Source organism: Corvus cornix, chromosome 12, assembly GCF_000738735.6.
Source record: "Corvus cornix cornix isolate S_Up_H32 chromosome 12, ASM73873v5, whole genome shotgun sequence".
NCBI lineage: Eukaryota > Metazoa > Chordata > Aves > Passeriformes > Corvidae > Corvus > Corvus cornix.
In genome coordinates this window covers 11,623,592-11,641,048 of record NC_046342.1, presented here as the reverse complement: position 1 = coordinate 11,641,048, position 17,457 = coordinate 11,623,592, and the positions used below count along the sequence as shown (strand labels likewise).

Genomic DNA, 17,457 nt, shown 5'->3' with positions numbered 1-17,457 from the left:
TGATGTCAGCTTCCCCTTCAGCTGCCTGCCGGACAAGCTACTCTCCCCATGGGCTTTGCTGACGGACATCTGAAGCATGCAGGAAGCTCAAGGACCTTATCTGGTGGAGGGGAAGCATAAACTGCTTCTTGGCAGCTGAATAAAAGGAGAAATGATTTCCAAAAAATCAGTTGGAAGAACAGCCCTTTGACCGCTATCCGAATCGTTTCTAGAAGTGACAGTGGCACAAATCCATGCATTAAAAGCATTCCTAAGAGAGTCCGCAAAGCTCTCGGCTGTCACAGTGCCAAGAACAACACAGGCCAGGTTAGGCACTTGGATGAATTCAAAGTGACTAATACAGAAACAGGTCTGAACAAGGTGCATACCACATGCTCAGCAGAGACCACAGCGCTTTGGGCAATGCATTTCTATGGGCCCTGCCAGTTACTGTTGCAGAGATCCCTGGAAGGTAAGTGTTACTCTGCTGCCACAGAGTAACACAGGATGGAAGGGACCTGCGGGGGAGATCTCTGGTTAGATCAGGTTTTAGGTAGCTCTGGTTTGATCAAACCCTTCATCTTCCCTAAACAGCAGAGCACCGTCCACGCAGAGCCCCTCTGCAGCCTTGTGCACATCAGTGTGACATGCCCAGGACACCAGAATCCACACCTGGCCATGAGTTGAAGGACGGTGGAGCCAACCCGCACCAGACTGAGGCACTCCCTCTGCCAGCACTGACTGACGGGAAGCAGTTGCTGGCATTGGCACAGGGGGTGTAGAGCCCCTCTATAACAACCTGCAACCCCTTCAGTCAAGTTCCCAAAGCACCTGCAAGAGGAAGAAGAGACAACAGGAGGGCAGAGAATGGAGGTCCAGCGCTGCCCTGTCGCTCAGGGCCCTGTGGCCTGTTAAGAGATGCACAGGAGAGTTGACAGACCGGACTGGTGATGGGCAAGTCTCTGAGCACACAGCTATGGAGTACTCCTGGCAGGAGTCTCGGTGACACAGAGGCATTTCCAAAGCTTGTCTCTCCCTGTGGAGCAGAAACCTTTTGCTGGTGGTCTGAGGACATAGGGCAAACTGTCATTACCAAGTCTGCACAGAACTCAGCTCAGTGCTGGGAAAGGCATGGCAGCACTAAGGCTAGATGCTGTGCTGGATGTGTTAAGCAACAGGACAAGCCAAGTCCTTAACTGGCAAAGACCCAAGCTGTGAAAGACAAGAGGTGACGGAAAAGAGTGGGGAGGCAGGCAGCAATGCAGCTGGGGGAAGACACACAGCGATGAAGAGGGATGTGGCCTGGTAAGTTGGCCTCAGGTGCTCAGCTTCCCGCTCAGGCTGGAGGAAAAGTGACCTCGACCTGAATTCAGCTTTGTTGATGCACGTTGTTTTTCCCAGTGGAGGCCAAGTGCTCAGCTGGGACGTCTGCGCTGCATGAGGAGGCTCCAAAGACAGCTCTCAGTGCCCTTATAAGGGTCTGGGAACAGGGGAAGCTGCTGAGCAGCCTGACAGCAATACCGCAGGCAGGAGTTCAGGGCCCTCCTCGGGAAACAGCCCAAAAGAGAAACATCAGTGCAGGACTTCAAGACCTGGCATTTGAGAGCGTGGGAATGAGAAAGGTCTGAAGGAGTGGGAACAAAAGGAACAAAGCAATTTTTGGCCAGTTGACAGTGATGGAGAGCCCCTGTTCATCCAGCACCAGGTCAGGACAGGGAACTCTCTGCCAGGGCATTTTAAAACACAGAAGCAGAAGAAAATATTTCCTTGTCCTCTGCAGCCAAGCAGCGGCATTCACAGGTCAGTCTCAAACACTGCAAGTTATGATCTCTGACAGCAACTCAGAACCCAAGTGTGGGGTTCAGGGCTTGCAATCATCCCCTGAATCATAAAATCACAAAATGGTTTGGATTGGAAGGGATCTTAAAGATCTTGTTTCAACCACCCTGCCGTGGGCAGGGACACCTTCCACTAGACCAGGTTGCTCAGTGAAGGAGAACCTCCACGCTGCTCGATGTGGGTGAGAGGAGAACTAGATGTACCTCAGAATGCTCAACTTCTGTGCCCTCACACCCCACCATGAACATCCTCTCTTCTCTCCATACCACAGTCTTCCTTTCTGCACTAGGGACCAGACACTGACCCCTTTTACAAACCACTAAAATCCAACCAGGTGCTTGGGGGGCAGGGCTTAAATATAAGGAGCTGGGACTTCCCTGGGGAGCTCATCCCTTCAGCCAATGTCCACAGAGATTACTAGGTCAGACGACTGGTATTTTGAGCTGGTGAGAGAATGAGTGGATTATACTACTGCTGCAGAGATCTGAGCACACAGTGGTGCATGGAGCCAGGCCCATGCCCAGCCCAATGCCTCTTCCTTTCCCCAGGACACAAGGTTGTCCCTTACAGGTGACAGCAGCAGCATTAGCTGATTAAATGAGGTGTTTCTCCTGGGATTAGTAGATCCCTCCCTGTGGAGTGCAGACCCATTTTCCCATCCGACAGCGTGCCCCCGGTGCAGGGAGGTGACAGCAGCCGTCTGCAGTGGTTCTGCAGTGCCTCCTGGGGACGGGCAGAGCCTGCACTCCTTCCACACAGAGCTCTCACACCTGCCACACACCTTCTCACAACATCTCTGATGGCACAGCAAGGCTGCCAACCACCACAACATGGTGCCCATCTCCCCTCCTACTGCATCATCCCCACAAACCACAGAAAGCGACTCTCTGTGTTTAAGTGCTGGTATATGTCCTCCCAAATTTTTCGCTTTCCTGCTTTAACTCAGGCTCAAATATCCCACTGAGCTTTGAGACTGGCAGGATGTAGCTAATACATTCAAACACAGCCTGTGTCTCTGTCGTGGTTTAACTCCAGCCAAAACCAACAGTCTTCTCTACCAGCACCTGGAATCTGCTCCTGGAACACCCAGCAACAGCAAAGCAGTTACGTGGTGGGCAGGACACTACACAATTCCTGCTAACAATTCCAGCCCTTTGGCTCTAACAGTCACAGTTCATAATCCATAGCTGCACCTGGTGTATAGGAGAGCAGAGTAATGCTGGGCGCTGAGGAGGAATCCTCTTCGGAGGCAAATCCTTACCATGAGTTCAGAACTTCTGCTACCCACAAAGGGAGGAGGCACCTAGAGACGTCAGACAGACTTGCAGCCCTGTGACACGCCCCCACCGTTATGCAGAGGTAATACCGAAAATAGGATTAAAACTACCAGCTGGTAATTCTCCAAATTGTTTGGCATTCTGGAGACAAACAAGTGGCTACAACGCTGCTGCCTCCGAGCTGCTCAAGGGAACCCAGGACAGACTGTCACAACACTGAACCACAAAGGAACCCCGGCACCTGTCAACAAATGACTAGCTGAAGGGAAGGAGGAACAAAAGCTATCAAACCCAATCCCAGAGGGATGAAGGAAGTGCATCTTCCCACAGCTCCTGGGTCATAAGAACATATATGGATATATAGATATATAGATAATAAAGTTATAAAATTTGATCAAAATAAAACCAGTAAATGTACAGCTTGAAAAAGAGCAGTATCACAGTGCATCAATGTCATGAGAAAGTCTTGTGTTCTCCCCTGCACAAGAGCACAGCCTGCCACGTTCAGGGAGCCTGGTGGGAAGTGAGCCCTCCAGCCTGCTCAGCTCGATGCTGGCCAGAGTCACCGTCCCGTGCTCCCACACAGGGGTTTGGATTTCTGCAGCCAGTTCTGCACAGCAGTGGCAGACAGGCAGGAACAGCACAAGAGTGGGCTGCTCTGTCTGCAGGTTAGTCGGCATATTGGCACCAGAGACACAGAGTCATTCCTAAACCTCTCTGCGCTCTGGTGCCAGGCTTGTATTTACTTACTTACAAAAAAAAGTGACAAAGTGAAGAAACTCAGGGCACACTATGAGAATGGGACAAGGGCTGAATTCGGATCACAGGGGACAGGTTGACCCTAAGAATCTTCTGTGCTCTCCTCCTCACTTCATCATCAGAGGAAGAGTTGCCCACCTTGATGGTCCGGAATTTCAGCAGGTTCAAAGTGCTCTGAGCCTGTCGAGTTTTCTTTCGGACAGGAATGGTATTTGCTTTTTTCCTCTGTGGTGCTTCTCTTGCCTCTGTAGCTCTTCTCTTCTTCTGCCCAGTACTCTCCCGGTAAGTGCTGCTGTCCTTCCACTCTGTTTTTCCCACCAAAGCTTCCTTATTTTTGATTTTCAAGGTCTTGGGCTGTGGCGCTGTGGTGCAGCCCTGGGATGAGCTGCCTGTGACTCTCCCATTGAGAACTCCTGAGGCTTTGCAGGCATTGCTCTCCTGCAGCACTCCACCCTTTGGTCCCTTCAGAAGGTTCAAAGCGCGGGTGGCAGAATCTGGTGCTTTCTTGACCAAGTACTTGTACCCCTTTCCTTCAGGTATTTTAGTGCTCTTGCCTGAAGAAAACTGCCTCGGTGGACTTGAAGTCTTGAGGAGTTTAAGGTCGGAGGGTGAGATCCCAAGACGCCCTTGTGTGTACTTGGACTCCAAACAGGACGTTGCGGTTTTCAGTGGCACCAGGGCTTCCAGAACCACCGACAGTCTCATGGCTGGATACACGTCAGGATACATGCTTGTAGGGAAGCCCACCGCTGCTGCCTTGGATGTGCCAGATCCTGTCTGCTTCAAGGAGCTCAAGAGGAGATTTGTGGAATCCCCTTTGGAGACTGGCTGACCAGAGACTTTCAAAGAGCTCACTGGAATGCTGGTGGGCGAAGGAGCCACTTTTGCCACTGAGTTCCTGGCTGGACTCTGAGTGGACTCAGTGGTGCTGGCGCAGTTGCGCCGTGTGTTTTCTTCCGTCTGACTGGGTGTGACCGCTGTGCACGAGCTATACCCGTACACATCCTTACTCCTCAGAATCGTGGGCTGGTAGCCCTCCTCCTTCAGGCCTTGGATGAAGGCCACCAGCTGGGTCTCTGTGTCCGATAGGTCCTTGGACATTGGGTTGAAGACTCGGAGGGCTTCCTCCAGCACTTTATGTCCTGCAGAGGAAATTCTTGACCAGGAATGGACAGCTTTTTCTTCCTCATTGTTCACTGCAATATTCATGGCATTAGGCAAGCAGGTGCTTCAAAAAGGTCCAAATTACTGGAAAAACAACCCTTGACACCTCAAAAGGAGAAAGAAGACAGTTAGCTCACAGCAACTGAAATTATCCCAAGTTTCGAAGACGGGACCTGAAATCATTAAGCCCAGGTGTGGCTGGTTGCAAACACTGGCTCAGATTCTGGGCTCAACCCAAGACAGAAGCATCATCAAGAAAATCCTGTCACTCATTTATCTCTGAAATAAAAGTAAAACATCTCTCACAGAAATATCCTCCAACCTAAACAAAGATTTCAGGAAATCCCATCCAATCTACCCCAAGATGAAGGACTCCAATGATTAACTCAGCAAAATCTGCATCTTGTTTCCAGTTTGAGTTTGACCCGCCCCAGCTTTCGGTAACCAGATCTCATTTTCCCTGGGAAAAACTGAACCCTCATTGAACTCTCTCCCTGTGCACACACCACGAGCAGGACTATCGAGCCATCTCAACACTAAGAAGTGCCTGAGCACTTCATCCCAGCATCACCTTCAATTTCTCAGCTTCTTAACTGATGCTACTCTAAAATTGATTCTGAGTCCCTGCCAAAGCTGCAGCTTCCTCCCGGAGACCTGGCAACAGGGCTGGAGGCTGTTCCAGTTGTGCTTCATTGATGCCGAATGCTGTGGCAAGGCAGCACTGTGCCTTGCTGTTCCCTTGTTTGAACAGCGGTCCACAACTTGCTGTCACAGCAAACTGGTGTTGATCCAAGGACACTTGCTGCCAAGTAAGGAGGAAGCAGGAAATTCAAGCAGGGCAGTATGAAGGAAACACACATCACCAGGGCCAAGTGCACAAAGGCCTGAGGGACAACACTGGGATCACACTCAGGGCACTGCACAGCTGTCTGCCCGGCATAAAAGCATCAGTTATTGCTTTCAATAAAAAATAGGCACTGAAGGGCAGCCCAGGAAGGACTTTAGGATGCACCCGGGAGAACTCTGATCCTGGTAGCCTCACAGCTCCACAGCTGTGTGCTAGACCTACAAGGCATAAAATCTTTAGCTTCATTGATACCTCTCAAAATAATAATGAAGATTCAGTTAAAAACCCTAATCAGGGAAATGCAAGAGGTGTCAAGAGACACTTTTGGAGAGGGTAGTGCACAGGCAAGAAAGCTGTGATGGAGAAGTTAGCGCCTGAGCAGACAGAGCAAGGAACTATTCGTGTCTCACATTCCCCCCAGAACTCTGGTCTCACCACAGCACCGGAGCAGAGCCCGTGCTGCCGCCAGCTGCACAAGCAGGGAAGAGACACAAGCCAAGAGCAGCCACAGAAGGGAAAGCACAGGTCAGAGGGGGAGTAAGAACCTCCACATGACAGACTAATCTCAGTCAAGTGCTCTGCAGACGTCATGGCCGGAGAGGGATTTGGAGGAGGATAATGCAGTTGTTCAGCAGCAGGTGGGGGACCTCCCACGAAGCAGGGGAGGCAGGCAGGGAAGTGATCCCACAGAGCCCCCGCCAGCGTCACCAGCCAGCAGTGAGAGTCACCACCTCCAAAGGGACCAAGCAGTGCCAGGCACAGAAAAGCCAGAGAGGGTTAATTTTGTTAATGTTAATTTTGGTCTGGTAGTGAGGCAGAGACTAACGAAGAAGCACAAGTAACAACATGTGCTCAACAGGCTGCAAAATGGATCATCTTCAGGCTGCAGCAAGCCCAGGAGCAGCTGGGACATCTGAAGGGGTGTTCTGGCTGTGACATTTCATGGGAACAGGACTCCCCAACATCTGTCTGCTTGGTCCTGTTTGGTGTACTGCCAGCTGTATTGGAGGAAAGCCAGCCACGAGCAGACGCACCCCCGGACAGTCTGTCCTCCCGACAGCAGGCTCCCTCACGTGACACACTACCGGGGGGCCGGGGAGCCACGGGAACACAGCACTACCCGCACGGTGCAAGGAGGGCACCGGAAGGGCGATGCTGGCACGGGTTTAGAGGCCTGGCTGTCCGAGCATGGAAAGGGCTCTCCGGGTGCACCGCAGGGAGAAGCGGCTGTCGGCAGGGCCGAGACGCGGGGCTGGGGCAGCCTATAGAGCTGGAGGCCGGTGCGCAGTCCCAACGAGGGCTCGACGGGGCCGCCAGGTCCCCGCTCTGCCTCTCCTTTTGGCCCGCCCCTCGGCACAGGCGATGCCTCTTCCCAAGCGCCCGTCCCTCGCTCCCGCTGCACCCTCCCCAAGGCTCGGCCCGCCAGCCGGAGGGACCCCGGGGTGGGCAGGCCGCCAGGACCGGCCCCTCCCTGCAGGGCTACGGGAGGTGATTGGTGCAGACAGGGGGTGCGGCCCGCGCTCGGTCCGCGCCGGCTCCCGGGACCGGGGGGCGGGGGCCGGGGCGGGGCCCTCAGCGCCGCGACTCCGCCTCCAGCGCCCGGAGCCCGCCCCAGCGGGCGGCTCGGCAGCGCCCTCGCCCGGGAGCCGGCGCGGGGCCCGGGCCCGCCGGCCCCAACCTACCGGCCCCGCCAGACCCGCGCCCGCCGCTGCGCCGCACCCGCCGCTCCAACATGGCCGCCCGCGGGGCCCGGAAGCGCCGCCCGCTTCCGCTTCCGGTCCCTTTCCGCGGTCGGCGGTCACGCCCACAGCCACGGCGCGTACTCGGTCACACCCCCGCGTACCGCCCCGGCCGCGCCCCCGCAGCGTCCGCGGCAACGGCGGCGCGGGCCGTCCCTGGGCCGGCAGGGGGCGCCGCCGGCGGAAGCGGCGCGGGCGGAAGAGGCGCCGTCACCAGGTAACGGGGTCGGTGTCGGTGTCGGGGCGATGAGCGGCGGGGCCGGGCGGCGACGGCGCCTGGTTCTGCACGTGGACCTCAACAACACGGTGGTGGTGGCGGACACGGTGACGGGGCAGGCCCCGCGGGCGGCGCTCAACACCTTTCTCAGCACCGTCACCTGGGGCCGCGCCGGGGCCGCCGGTGAGCGCCGGGGCCGGGGTACGGGGACCCGGTGTGACGGTGGCGGGGGCTGAGCACGTTCCTCTCTTCCAGGCGAGTGGGAGTGGGTGAGCGACCGCCCGTCCCTGCGCCCCCCGTGCCCCGGCGCCCTCAGCTACTACAGCCGCCACGGCCGGGACCCCGCCTTCACCGAGGCTGGCCCGGGCCGGCGCTTCCGCGACCTCCACGCCCGCCACCTGCGACTGCTGGAGTGGCCAGGCCGGCCGCAGGACGTCTTGTCGGTGCCAGGGGAGCCCGGCAAACGCTACCACCTGATCCTGCCCGCCTTCTTCCGCCTCCTGGACACGCTGCACCGGGATGGCAGGGCCTTCGCCGTTGTCTTCAGGACCTTCGGCACCGACCTGCCCCGCGCCCTGCAGGCCGTCAGCAGCGCTCTGGACGGGCAGCACCCCCAGTTCCCCGCCCTGCGGGACGTGTCGGTGAGTGGCGCCCTGAGGGTCCGTCGTGATGGGGAAGGGCAGCCGGGTGGTTCCACGGAGCCCCCCCTCCGTCAGACTCTTCTCCAGCTGCTTGGCCAAACTGCTTTTAAAAGCACCGGGTTCTCTGGATGAAGCTGTTAGCTGTGGGGGAGCATATGTGTGCAGATCCTATGTGGAATGGTCTCCTCTTGGGATATCCTGGGTTGGGGAGAGCATGCCTTCTCCCGAGGCTGCAGCAGAGCAGGCCTCCCTGGCCCTGACGGGATCGCAGCTGCACTCTCCTGCCACTGGCAGCACACTGGGCAGGAGTGCTGGGAATGAGCTTTAGAAGATGCTTCAGTTATTTCTTGGAGTGTTTTCGTGTAGCAAAGATTGAAATGGGGTTAATGTGCAGCTAGGAGGTTGTTCCTTTCCATCCCTGGGGAGGTCCTTCCTTCCCATCCCTGGGAAGGGGATGATTTTTGGTTGGATGCATTCCATGCCTCCTCCTGCCATCTCCCCAGCACCATCCTCCCACACTGTGGTGGTGGGGAGTCTCCACCCTGCTACTCGGTGTCTCTGCCAATGCATGAAACCTGTCTGCTTTGGAAACCTGTCCTTCCCCATTTTCTGTGGTCCTGCAGCTCCCTGTGGACCTCACCCCTGGCCGGATACGCTGCAGCAAGCGAGAGGTGGTGCTAACACGGGGAGCAGAGCGTCTGGCCACCCGGGAAGACAGAAAAAAGCTTTACAGCTACTTCAGCTCCTTTGAGGGAATTGGAGGCTTCCAAGACCACTTTGATTGGTGAGAAACAGGGCATTAAGGAAGTGAATTGGGCATGATCTTCTTTCCTGTGATTCTCTTAGTTTCTGGGATAGCTCCCAGTTTTGAAGTCTTTATGTTGTTGGAGTCCTTATCACTTAGACACTCCCCATTTTGCCTGTGGGCAGCCTGACGGGACTCTCACACCGTTCCTGAGGTCCCCATTCCCTGGTGTGCATCCTGCTTTTCTCCAAAGATTCCCTGATTTGATACAAAATGCGCCTTTACCAGGAGGCCGTGGGCAGCAGGACAGGACGTTCTCTGTCCTGCTTCTCTGGCTCAGACGGTGCCCTGGGCCTGCAGTACAGTCTGCCATTACCTGGGAGCTGTCACCCTCTCCCTCCCCTGACTGTTCCTTCTCCCAATTACTGTTTCAGGTGGGCCAGAAATCAGTTCTCTTCCCAGGGTGGGAAGCCCCTGTGGATAGACCCCCACGATCCTGACGTTCACCACATCTTCATTGATGACAACATCCGGCTGGACGATGCAGATACCATTGTTCACCCCCAGGTAGGTGTTTGAAGGCCCCTCTGGTACCAGCAGCCTGCCCTAGGGGTGTCCCTGGTGAGGTCAGACATATTTTTGTCCCCTTTGCATGAGGCTGTAAAGGGGGGATCAAGGCATAGCCCTGGCATCACTGCATCTTGTGCCACCAGTGTCGATGGCAGTGATGCACAGGGAGGGTGAGATCAGCCATCAGCAATGCACAGCAGGTGGTGGCTGCCTCTGCTCCCCACCGAGTCAGCCCCATGCCTGGAGGCAGCAGCGCTGATATCCGGGCTGCCAGCCCTGTCACCCATCTGAATGAAAGGGCAGTATTTGTGGGGAGCACACTTGGGAAACAGAATGTTTATGCAGACAGAACTGCCTGGCCATTGGACAGCTGTCAATGCTCAAACAAGAGCTGCAGGTCCATGGGCGAGTCTCAACCCCTGCCTGTTTCCATCCATATGGAGACAGTGCAGGGGGGAATAATGCGGCAGTCAGTGAATTGTCTGCAGTGTTTGCCAGGCAGCCCAGGAATGGCAAGGGACGGGATGCTCATTGGATATTCCCTTCCATACAAGCCCTCTCAGCGTATGGATTTGTAGTTGGTGGCAGGAATTGTCATTGCTTGGACAGACCTGTCAGGAATAGAGTTTGGTCTGTGCCATGCCTGGTTGAGGGGAGCTACTGCAATGGCTGCTGCGTGCACATCTGCAGCAGCTGGAGCATGGCTCACACAGCTCCACTTGCTGCATTTCAGCCTCAGGCTATTTGCCTGATCAAGGAGTTCCTCCTTTGGCATTGGTAGCCTGCACAGCTGGTCAGTCAGGCTGCTCTGCTAATCTCATGGCAGCCATGCAGCCAGCCCTGGGTCTGCTCCCATGCTGGGTCACACAGGTAGGATCCAGTTATGGTGGCAGCAGACCGCGTGGGAGTCTGGGCAGCAGCCAAGCACCTTCCCAGCAGGGCTCATCCTCACTGCTGGGACCTTGCTGTCCTGCAGCCAGGATCAGTAGGTTGAATGCCATTCTCCCCTCCTCTTGTGTCACTAGCTCTGCAGAGCTGTCCCCATGTCAGTGGTGGTGACAGAGCAGCACTGGGAGTGAAACAGATTCTGCCAGGTGGCTTTAAGCAGGCCATGGTGAAGATCAGAAGGTGAAGTCCCTGTTCCCTGCTTTGGCAGCTAAAGGAAGAGCTGTTGGCAGAGGTTTGCCTGGAGTCAGCTGCTCCACAGAGCCATTTTCTTCCAGCTACATGGTGTGGCCTTTCTCCTTAAGGGAGCACCAGGCCATGTGTGGCATGCTGGTTCAGAGTCAAAGGCACTTTCTGGGAGAGGGGGAAATCTCAAGAAACGTCACCTTCTGCTGCTGGAGTGGAGATAGGATCACCCTGCCCTCTGCCCCCAACACACAGCCAGCATGGAGGTGCCTGGTTGAGAGGAGGGCAGAGTGCACCACGGGGTGTGTGCGTTGCTGCCAAGCTCTGCTCTCCCTGCAGGTGTTCTCAGAGCGGGGCAGCAGCAGTCCCAGGAGTGTGCCCACCTCGGAGCTGTACAACATTTGCCTGGTACAAACCAATCTGCTGGAGGCCATCGCCAATGAGGACTATTTCCTGCACTGTGTGAGGACGTGTGAGGAGAACTACGACCGCTACCTGGCCTGCATGGAGAAGGACACCCCAAGCCAGCAGTGGGATGGACAGTGATACCACCTCATGGGGCTGAGTGGCTCCAGACTGGGACACCTCTTGCTTCCTGCTGCATGCAGGCAAAGTCCCAGGCGGGCTCCTACTTCAAGCTGTTACCTCTCCAATGTGCAATGTGGGCGTTGAATCCTATCAGGAGCCTCCATGAGCAAACACAAGCATCCTGGGAGCTTGTGTGATGGGATTCTTGGAGGAAATGGTTTTCCATTCCTTGGCAGCATTGCCCATGGTGCCCACTTCTATGTGAGGGCTGGGGCTCATCGTCCCCCTGCAGTCACCAGGCAGGTCCCTTCCACCATACTGTGATGCAGGCAGCCTCGCAGTGTTCACACCTCCCTTCCCGCTCCTTCAGTGATGGCTGGTGCAGAGCAGGTGCCAGGATGAGTGCAGTGTTATCAGCAGCATTCCCAGGTGCCATTTGTGGTGTGGTGTTCTTGGAGGATGCCTTGTCACTTCTGTCTGTTTTTAAAGCAAATCTTTTTAGCTCATTTCTGTGTGAGTTTCCTGCCTGCCCTTGGCTCTGCCTGTGCTGGTGGGTGGGAAGCGCCTTTCCCAGCGTGTTCATTTGCCTGGCTCAGCCAAGTGGGGACAAAAGTGTTGGTGGAGGGTTTGAGACCCATGTGCACCTTTCCTGACGCTGCTGAGAGACCCCAGCAAGGTCGTGCTCAGAGTAGGGCTGAGCTCGTGTTCTGTCCCTGCAGTGGTGACAGGACAGGGGTTCTCTCCAGGGTAGGACGGTGGGTTCTCGACTCCTTGAGCCCGGCCTTGTGTGACTCTGGCACCAGCAGCGTGCAGCAAGGGAGCGAAGAGCCAGGGTCTCTTCAGCCCCTCTTCCTGTGGTGGCTCCTTCCCGGCGTGGGTGAATGCGGCGAGGGCACGGCGGGCCGGTGGCACCGGGAGGGCCGGGCGGAGGGGAGCGGGGCAGGGCGGGGGGGCCGGGGCGGACGCGGCGCCGCCCCCACCGGCAGCGGGCGGGCCCGGGCGGGCGGCGGCGCGGAGCGGCGGGGAGAGCGGCGGAACGGGCGGAGAGGTGAGCGCGGTCCCGGTCCCGGTCCCTGGCCCTATCCCGCTCCCGGTCCCGGTCCCTGGCCCTGGCCCGCTCCCTGCGGCGGGGCGGGGCGGAGCGGAGCGGGCAGTCCGGGCACGGCGGAGCGGCCGTCCGGGGTTGCGGGCGGGAGTCCGGGGAGCGCCAGGCGTGCGGGCGTTGCAGCGGGAGCCCGGGGAACGCCGGTGGCTGCGGGCTGTGGGCGGGAGCCCTGTGGGTGCGGGCTGCGGGCGGGAGTGCGGGCAGCGCCGGGAGTGAGGACGGTGCGCCGAGAGCAGGAACCTGGCGGGATCCGGATTGTGAACGGGAAGCCTCTGGCGGGTACGGACCCGGGGGATGCGGGTAGAGAGCCCCGGACGCGCGAGAGTCCCAGTGAGTGCGGGCTGTGTACCATCAGCACTGGGCAGTGGGAGCCCGGGGTGCGGGAACCTCGGGAAACAGGAGCTCCGGCAGGTGCGGGCAGAGAGCCCCAAAGAGTGGGAGCCCGGAGGGGGCGGACAGGGAACCGTGGGGCGCAATCGGGAGCCCGGAGGGGGTGGGCAGGCAGCCCCGGGGTGCAGTGCGGAGCCCCGCAGAGCAGGAGCTGTCGCACCGCCGAGGGGAGCTGGCTAGCTGGGGCTGGGGAGCGGTGGGTGCATGGGCGCTGACTCGGATGCTCTCCCCGCAGGAGGCCGTGGGCCGGACCAGTGCCGAGCCGGGCCGGATGGGCGGCACGGCGGGGCCAGAGCCCGGGGACCCCCGGGGCGGCTGAGCTGGCCCATGGCGGCGGGCGCGGGCGCCTTCGCGTGGGCCACTTTCCCCGCCATGCCCACGCGGGCGCGTGTACTGCAGCGCCGCGCACCGCGACGGGCAGCTCTTCGTGCTGGGCGGCTGCGGGGGCGGCGGGCGAGCCCTGGGAACTGCCGAGGTGCTCGACCTGCCAGCCCAGCGCTGGACCACGCTCCCACCACTGCCCACGCCGCGGGCTGGCGCTGCCGCCCTCGCCCTGGGCAAGCAGATCTTGGTGGTGGGCGGCGTGGATGCGGCGCAGAGTCCCCTCGCCTCCCTTGAGGTCTACCACGTGGATGAGGGCAAGTGGGAGAAGAAGGCGGCACTGGCTCAGCCCTCCATGGGCATCTCAGCTGTGCAGAGAGGTGAGGGATAGAACGTGTTGTGACTCCTGCTCAAAGTTTGCTGGGCATCCTTGGAGTCTTGGCACAAAGCAGCATGCCAGGAGCCAGGGTTGGTCCCTGTATGTGGTGCCCATGTCTGCTCCCTGGATGGGGATGCTCTGGCATGGACCAGGCTGCAGCGTGGTGGGCAGGGCAGAGGAGATGTCAGGACAGTGGTGGGAGCAGGCAGGGGTGCCGGCCGGCTGCACTGGAAGCAAGAGCAGGATTTGGCAGTATGGCTGTGTTGCCATGGTGTCTCCAGGGAGATGGTACTACCGAGAATAATTAGAGAGAATGGCCTTGTGCTCTTCTCTGTGCCTGATGGATGGGGTGGAGAGGGGGGCCAGAGGGTGCCAGTGAGGTCAGGGCGTTGCCAGGCTCAGGCCTGGCTGGACTCACTGTCCCCCAGCTGCCCTGGAGCAGTGTCTGGCTGTGGGGCACAGCAGTGCCTGTGCTGCCTGCCCTGGAGGGCATGGGGGGACTCCCAGCCCTTTGGCGCTGCCAACAGATCCCCCTGCCTCACTGCTGCCTCTTTTCCAGATGGGGCTGTCTACGCGCTGGGGGGAATGGGTGCGGACACCTCTCCACAGGCACTGGTCCGTGTCTATGAGCCAGCAAAGGACCACTGGCAGCCCCTGCCCTCCATGCCCACCCCGTGTTATGGAGCCTCTGCCTTCCTGCAGGGCAACAAGATCTTCGTCCTGGGTAGGTGCTGCTGGGGCAAACCAAGCATCCCCTGTGCCTATGCCCTCTCCTTCTGCTGTTCACAGGCCAGAGAATGACCTGGTGCACCCCAGGGTGGCTCCATGCTCCCCAGTGCTGCAGCCAGCGGGCCTCATCCTGCTTGCTGAGCACACCAACAGTGCCAGCTCAGGGCACTGGCAGCCACAACATCTCCTCTGTGCACAGGGGGTCGGCAAGGCAAGCTGCCCGTCACCGCCTTCGAGGCCTTTGACCTGGAGACAAGGAGCTGGACGCGCTACCCCAGTGTGCCCAGCCGCCGCGCCTTCGCCGCCTGTGCCATGGTTGATGGGGTTGTCTTCAGCCTAGGTGGGCTGCAGCAGCCAGGGCCCCACAACTTCTATTCCCGTCCCCACTTCGTCAACACCGTGGAGATGTTTGATCCTGCACAGGGTGAGCTCCATATCCCTGGAGGGTGAGGTGGGACCCTCATCCTGTGGGTCCAGGATGACTCTGTGAGTTGGTGAAGGGTGTCTGTGCCTGAGGGACATGATCATCTGTGCTCTGAACATTAACCCCTTGCACCCATGGTGAATCCTGCCCTGTGCTCCCTGGTCCCAGGGAGTGATTAACCTGGGGGTGTCCTGGCCTTGGTGTGTAGAGAGGAACCCCAGTGGGCAAGGCTCACTCCCTCTCATACCCAGGTGTGTGGAGAAAGCCAAGCCGCACCATCCGTATGAAGGAGAAGAGAGCCGACTTCGTGGCTGGATGCCTGGGAGGAAGAGTGGTGGCCGTTGGTGGCCTCGGTAATGCTGGGGGTAGGCGCGTGGCCATGTTCCCATCCCCGTTCTTTGTGGCACATAAGTGATCTGCATGGCAGTAGGGAGGTTGGCTGTGCAAAGCCAGGGGGTTACTGCAACACTGTCTGCAGCAACATCTCTATGTGCCCTCACAAGTGCTGGGGGGACCCTACTGCCCTGTCCCACAGGCTGTCCCATTGTGCCCCTTGCCCCTTTCACCCCCCAACCAGGCTTTTCCCAGCTCATGTGCAGCATGCTGGGCTCACACAGCCCATGGTGGCTCAGCTCCACTGTGCAGGGCTGCAGTGCTGCATCCCTCTCCCGAGAGAGCTGGGGAAAGGTTAGTGCTGTCACTCAGCAGAGGGAATACAGCAGGAAGGGCTGCCTGGGAAGCCTGGTGCCAGCCACAGAACCCCCAGCCCTGCAGTGAGGGTTGCCAGACCCCCAAGATCACTGGGGGAATGGTGCTGGTTGCATCCCTGCAGTGTGGCATTGCTCCTGAGTCCTGCTGCAGCTGGAGGTGCCCTCCGCTATCCCTGCAGCATGCTGGCATGGGGAGGGGGGAGGGTGAGGAGTGGTTGGGGAGGTAGATCCAGCAGTGTGGCACTAGTGCCAGCATCCATCCCTGTGGGGACTCTGCTAATCCTCTTGTGTCCCCACTAATTGCCTCTGGGATCTCAGAGCCCATGCAGCCCAGGGCTCCTGTTGAGGCATCAAAGAGATGTGGAGGGGGAAAGGCAGAGCCTGGGGCGGGGGGAGGGATCTGCACGGGGGCTGATGTCATTCTGTCTTCCACAGGGAACCAGTCCTGCCCACTGGACTCAGTGGAAGGGTTCAGCCTCTCGCTGAAAAAGTGGGAGCCACTGCCCCCCATGCCCACTGGCCGCTGCTCCTGCTCCAGCTGCCCGGCACCCAGCCTGCTCTTCGTCATCGGCGGTGTGGCCCAGGGTCCCAGTGGCGCTGTCGAGGCTCTGTGCCTGCGTGATGTGCCCTGAGTGGGACCCCGGGGACCAGCCCTGGTCAAGCACCAAGTGCCTGAAGACGGGGACAGGGTGTGTGAGCACCCTTGTGTTCACCCAGGGTGACCTGGCTCCAGGAAGCCTCTGTCCCATGATGCCAGGCACCAGAGCAGCTGCAGTTTTGGGAACGCTTCCCAGCTCCTGCAGGCTGTGGCAATGAAGCCCAGGGCAAACTCCTGCCTGGTGGGATGGCCATCGCCAGCAGTGTGGAGGGAGCAGCGGTGGCAGGACTGTCGCTGGCCTCACTGCCCTGTCTGGCCCCATCTGTGCCACGGCGTGTCCGTGCCGTGTGTGTAGCAGTGAGTGCTGTGTCGTCGTAGACCCAGTCGATGTCTCATGTAGCACAGAGGTGCCCTGTAGCTCAGTGCCTGGGAGGTGACGTAGCATCTCAAATAAATGAAACACGTGGAATTTTATCCCACTGGAGTCGTGTTGTCTCTGGTTATCCTACTCCAGGGCAGACACATGCCGCAGTCTGTGAGGAAAATCCCTCCCAAGGCAGAGTTCAGTGACTCCATACTGTGGAGCAGGGGTAACTCTTGTTCTCCCACCTCCAGGGTGAGTGGAGCAATGTGATGCAGAGATCCAGCCCCTGTTTGGAGAGGATGAGCTGAGCAGGGGTTGTCTTGCCTTGGCACAGCCTTGTTCCTGCTTGATCTCCTGTGGGTGAAGAGGCTGTGGGGGGTGAAGGCAGCAGAGGGAGAGGGGCTTTTGTGGAGGAAGCAAGGGTGTGAGAGAGGCAGAGAATGGTGAGGGCTGCCAGGGTGTTGTGAAGAAATAAGAGATGTCTAATGTCAGGGTTCCTGGGCCCTATCCAGCACCACAGCCCCATCTCAAAGGATGGACCGTGGCTGGTGTGTGGGAGAACTGGGTCCAACTGTGTCCAGCTTCTGTAGGCAGGAGCACTGCAATCCTGCTTACTAATAACCAGGAAGGGAATGTGAGTTCCATACTGGTGGTGTCTGTGGGTGATATTTAGGGGTGCACTGTGAGATCAAGGGGGGGTGACACTTGAATTACCCAGTGCTATGGGCTCACCTGAGCCTTGCTGCTCTTGGCTCCACACCCAAAGCAGAGAGCAGGTAAGGGATTTGATCTTCCATTGTACATTAGAAAGATTTCACAAGTCCAGGTAAATATCAAGTACAGATGCCTGACCTTTTAGAGAAGACAGCCAGCGTGAGCCTCGGGTGGGCTGCAAGCCTGTAGAGACAGGAAACTGAATCCCAACAGAGTGTGGTAGAATCGGACACACCGCTAGGGCAGGCTATGCCATGTCCCAGGGGCATCACAGCATGGGAAAAGTT

General features: G+C 58.3%; 3 protein-coding genes across 3 annotated transcripts; 2 read left to right on the top strand and 1 right to left on the bottom strand.

The window, feature by feature from the left end:
* Positions 1-7,414, bottom strand: CCDC71 (coiled-coil domain containing 71). The gene has a single exon (XM_010390145.3). The coding sequence runs from the start codon at positions 5,061-5,063 to the stop codon at positions 3,876-3,878; it is 1,188 nt and encodes a 395-aa protein (XP_010388447.1). The 5' UTR covers positions 5,064-7,414; the 3' UTR covers positions 1-3,875.
* A 413-nt stretch (positions 7,415-7,827) lies between these two features.
* On the top strand, positions 7,828-11,942 carry LOC120410688. Its single transcript, XM_039559257.1, has 5 exons — positions 7,828-8,004; positions 8,077-8,462; positions 9,086-9,246; positions 9,642-9,774; positions 11,248-11,942. Exons 1-5 carry the CDS (start codon positions 7,851-7,853, stop codon positions 11,452-11,454), a joined length of 1,041 nt encoding a protein of 346 aa, XP_039415191.1. The 5' UTR covers positions 7,828-7,850; the 3' UTR covers positions 11,455-11,942.
* Positions 11,943-12,734: 792 nt separating this feature from the next.
* On the top strand, positions 12,735-16,566 carry KLHDC8B (kelch domain containing 8B). Its single transcript, XM_039559256.1, is given in 7 exon segments — positions 12,735-12,820; positions 13,167-13,315; positions 13,317-13,632; positions 14,191-14,355; positions 14,560-14,784; positions 15,036-15,137; positions 15,930-16,566. Coding segments are annotated over 6 exon segments (1,062 nt in total). The 5' UTR covers positions 12,735-12,820; positions 13,167-13,258; the 3' UTR covers positions 16,127-16,566.
* Positions 16,567-17,457: the final 891 nt, after the last annotated feature.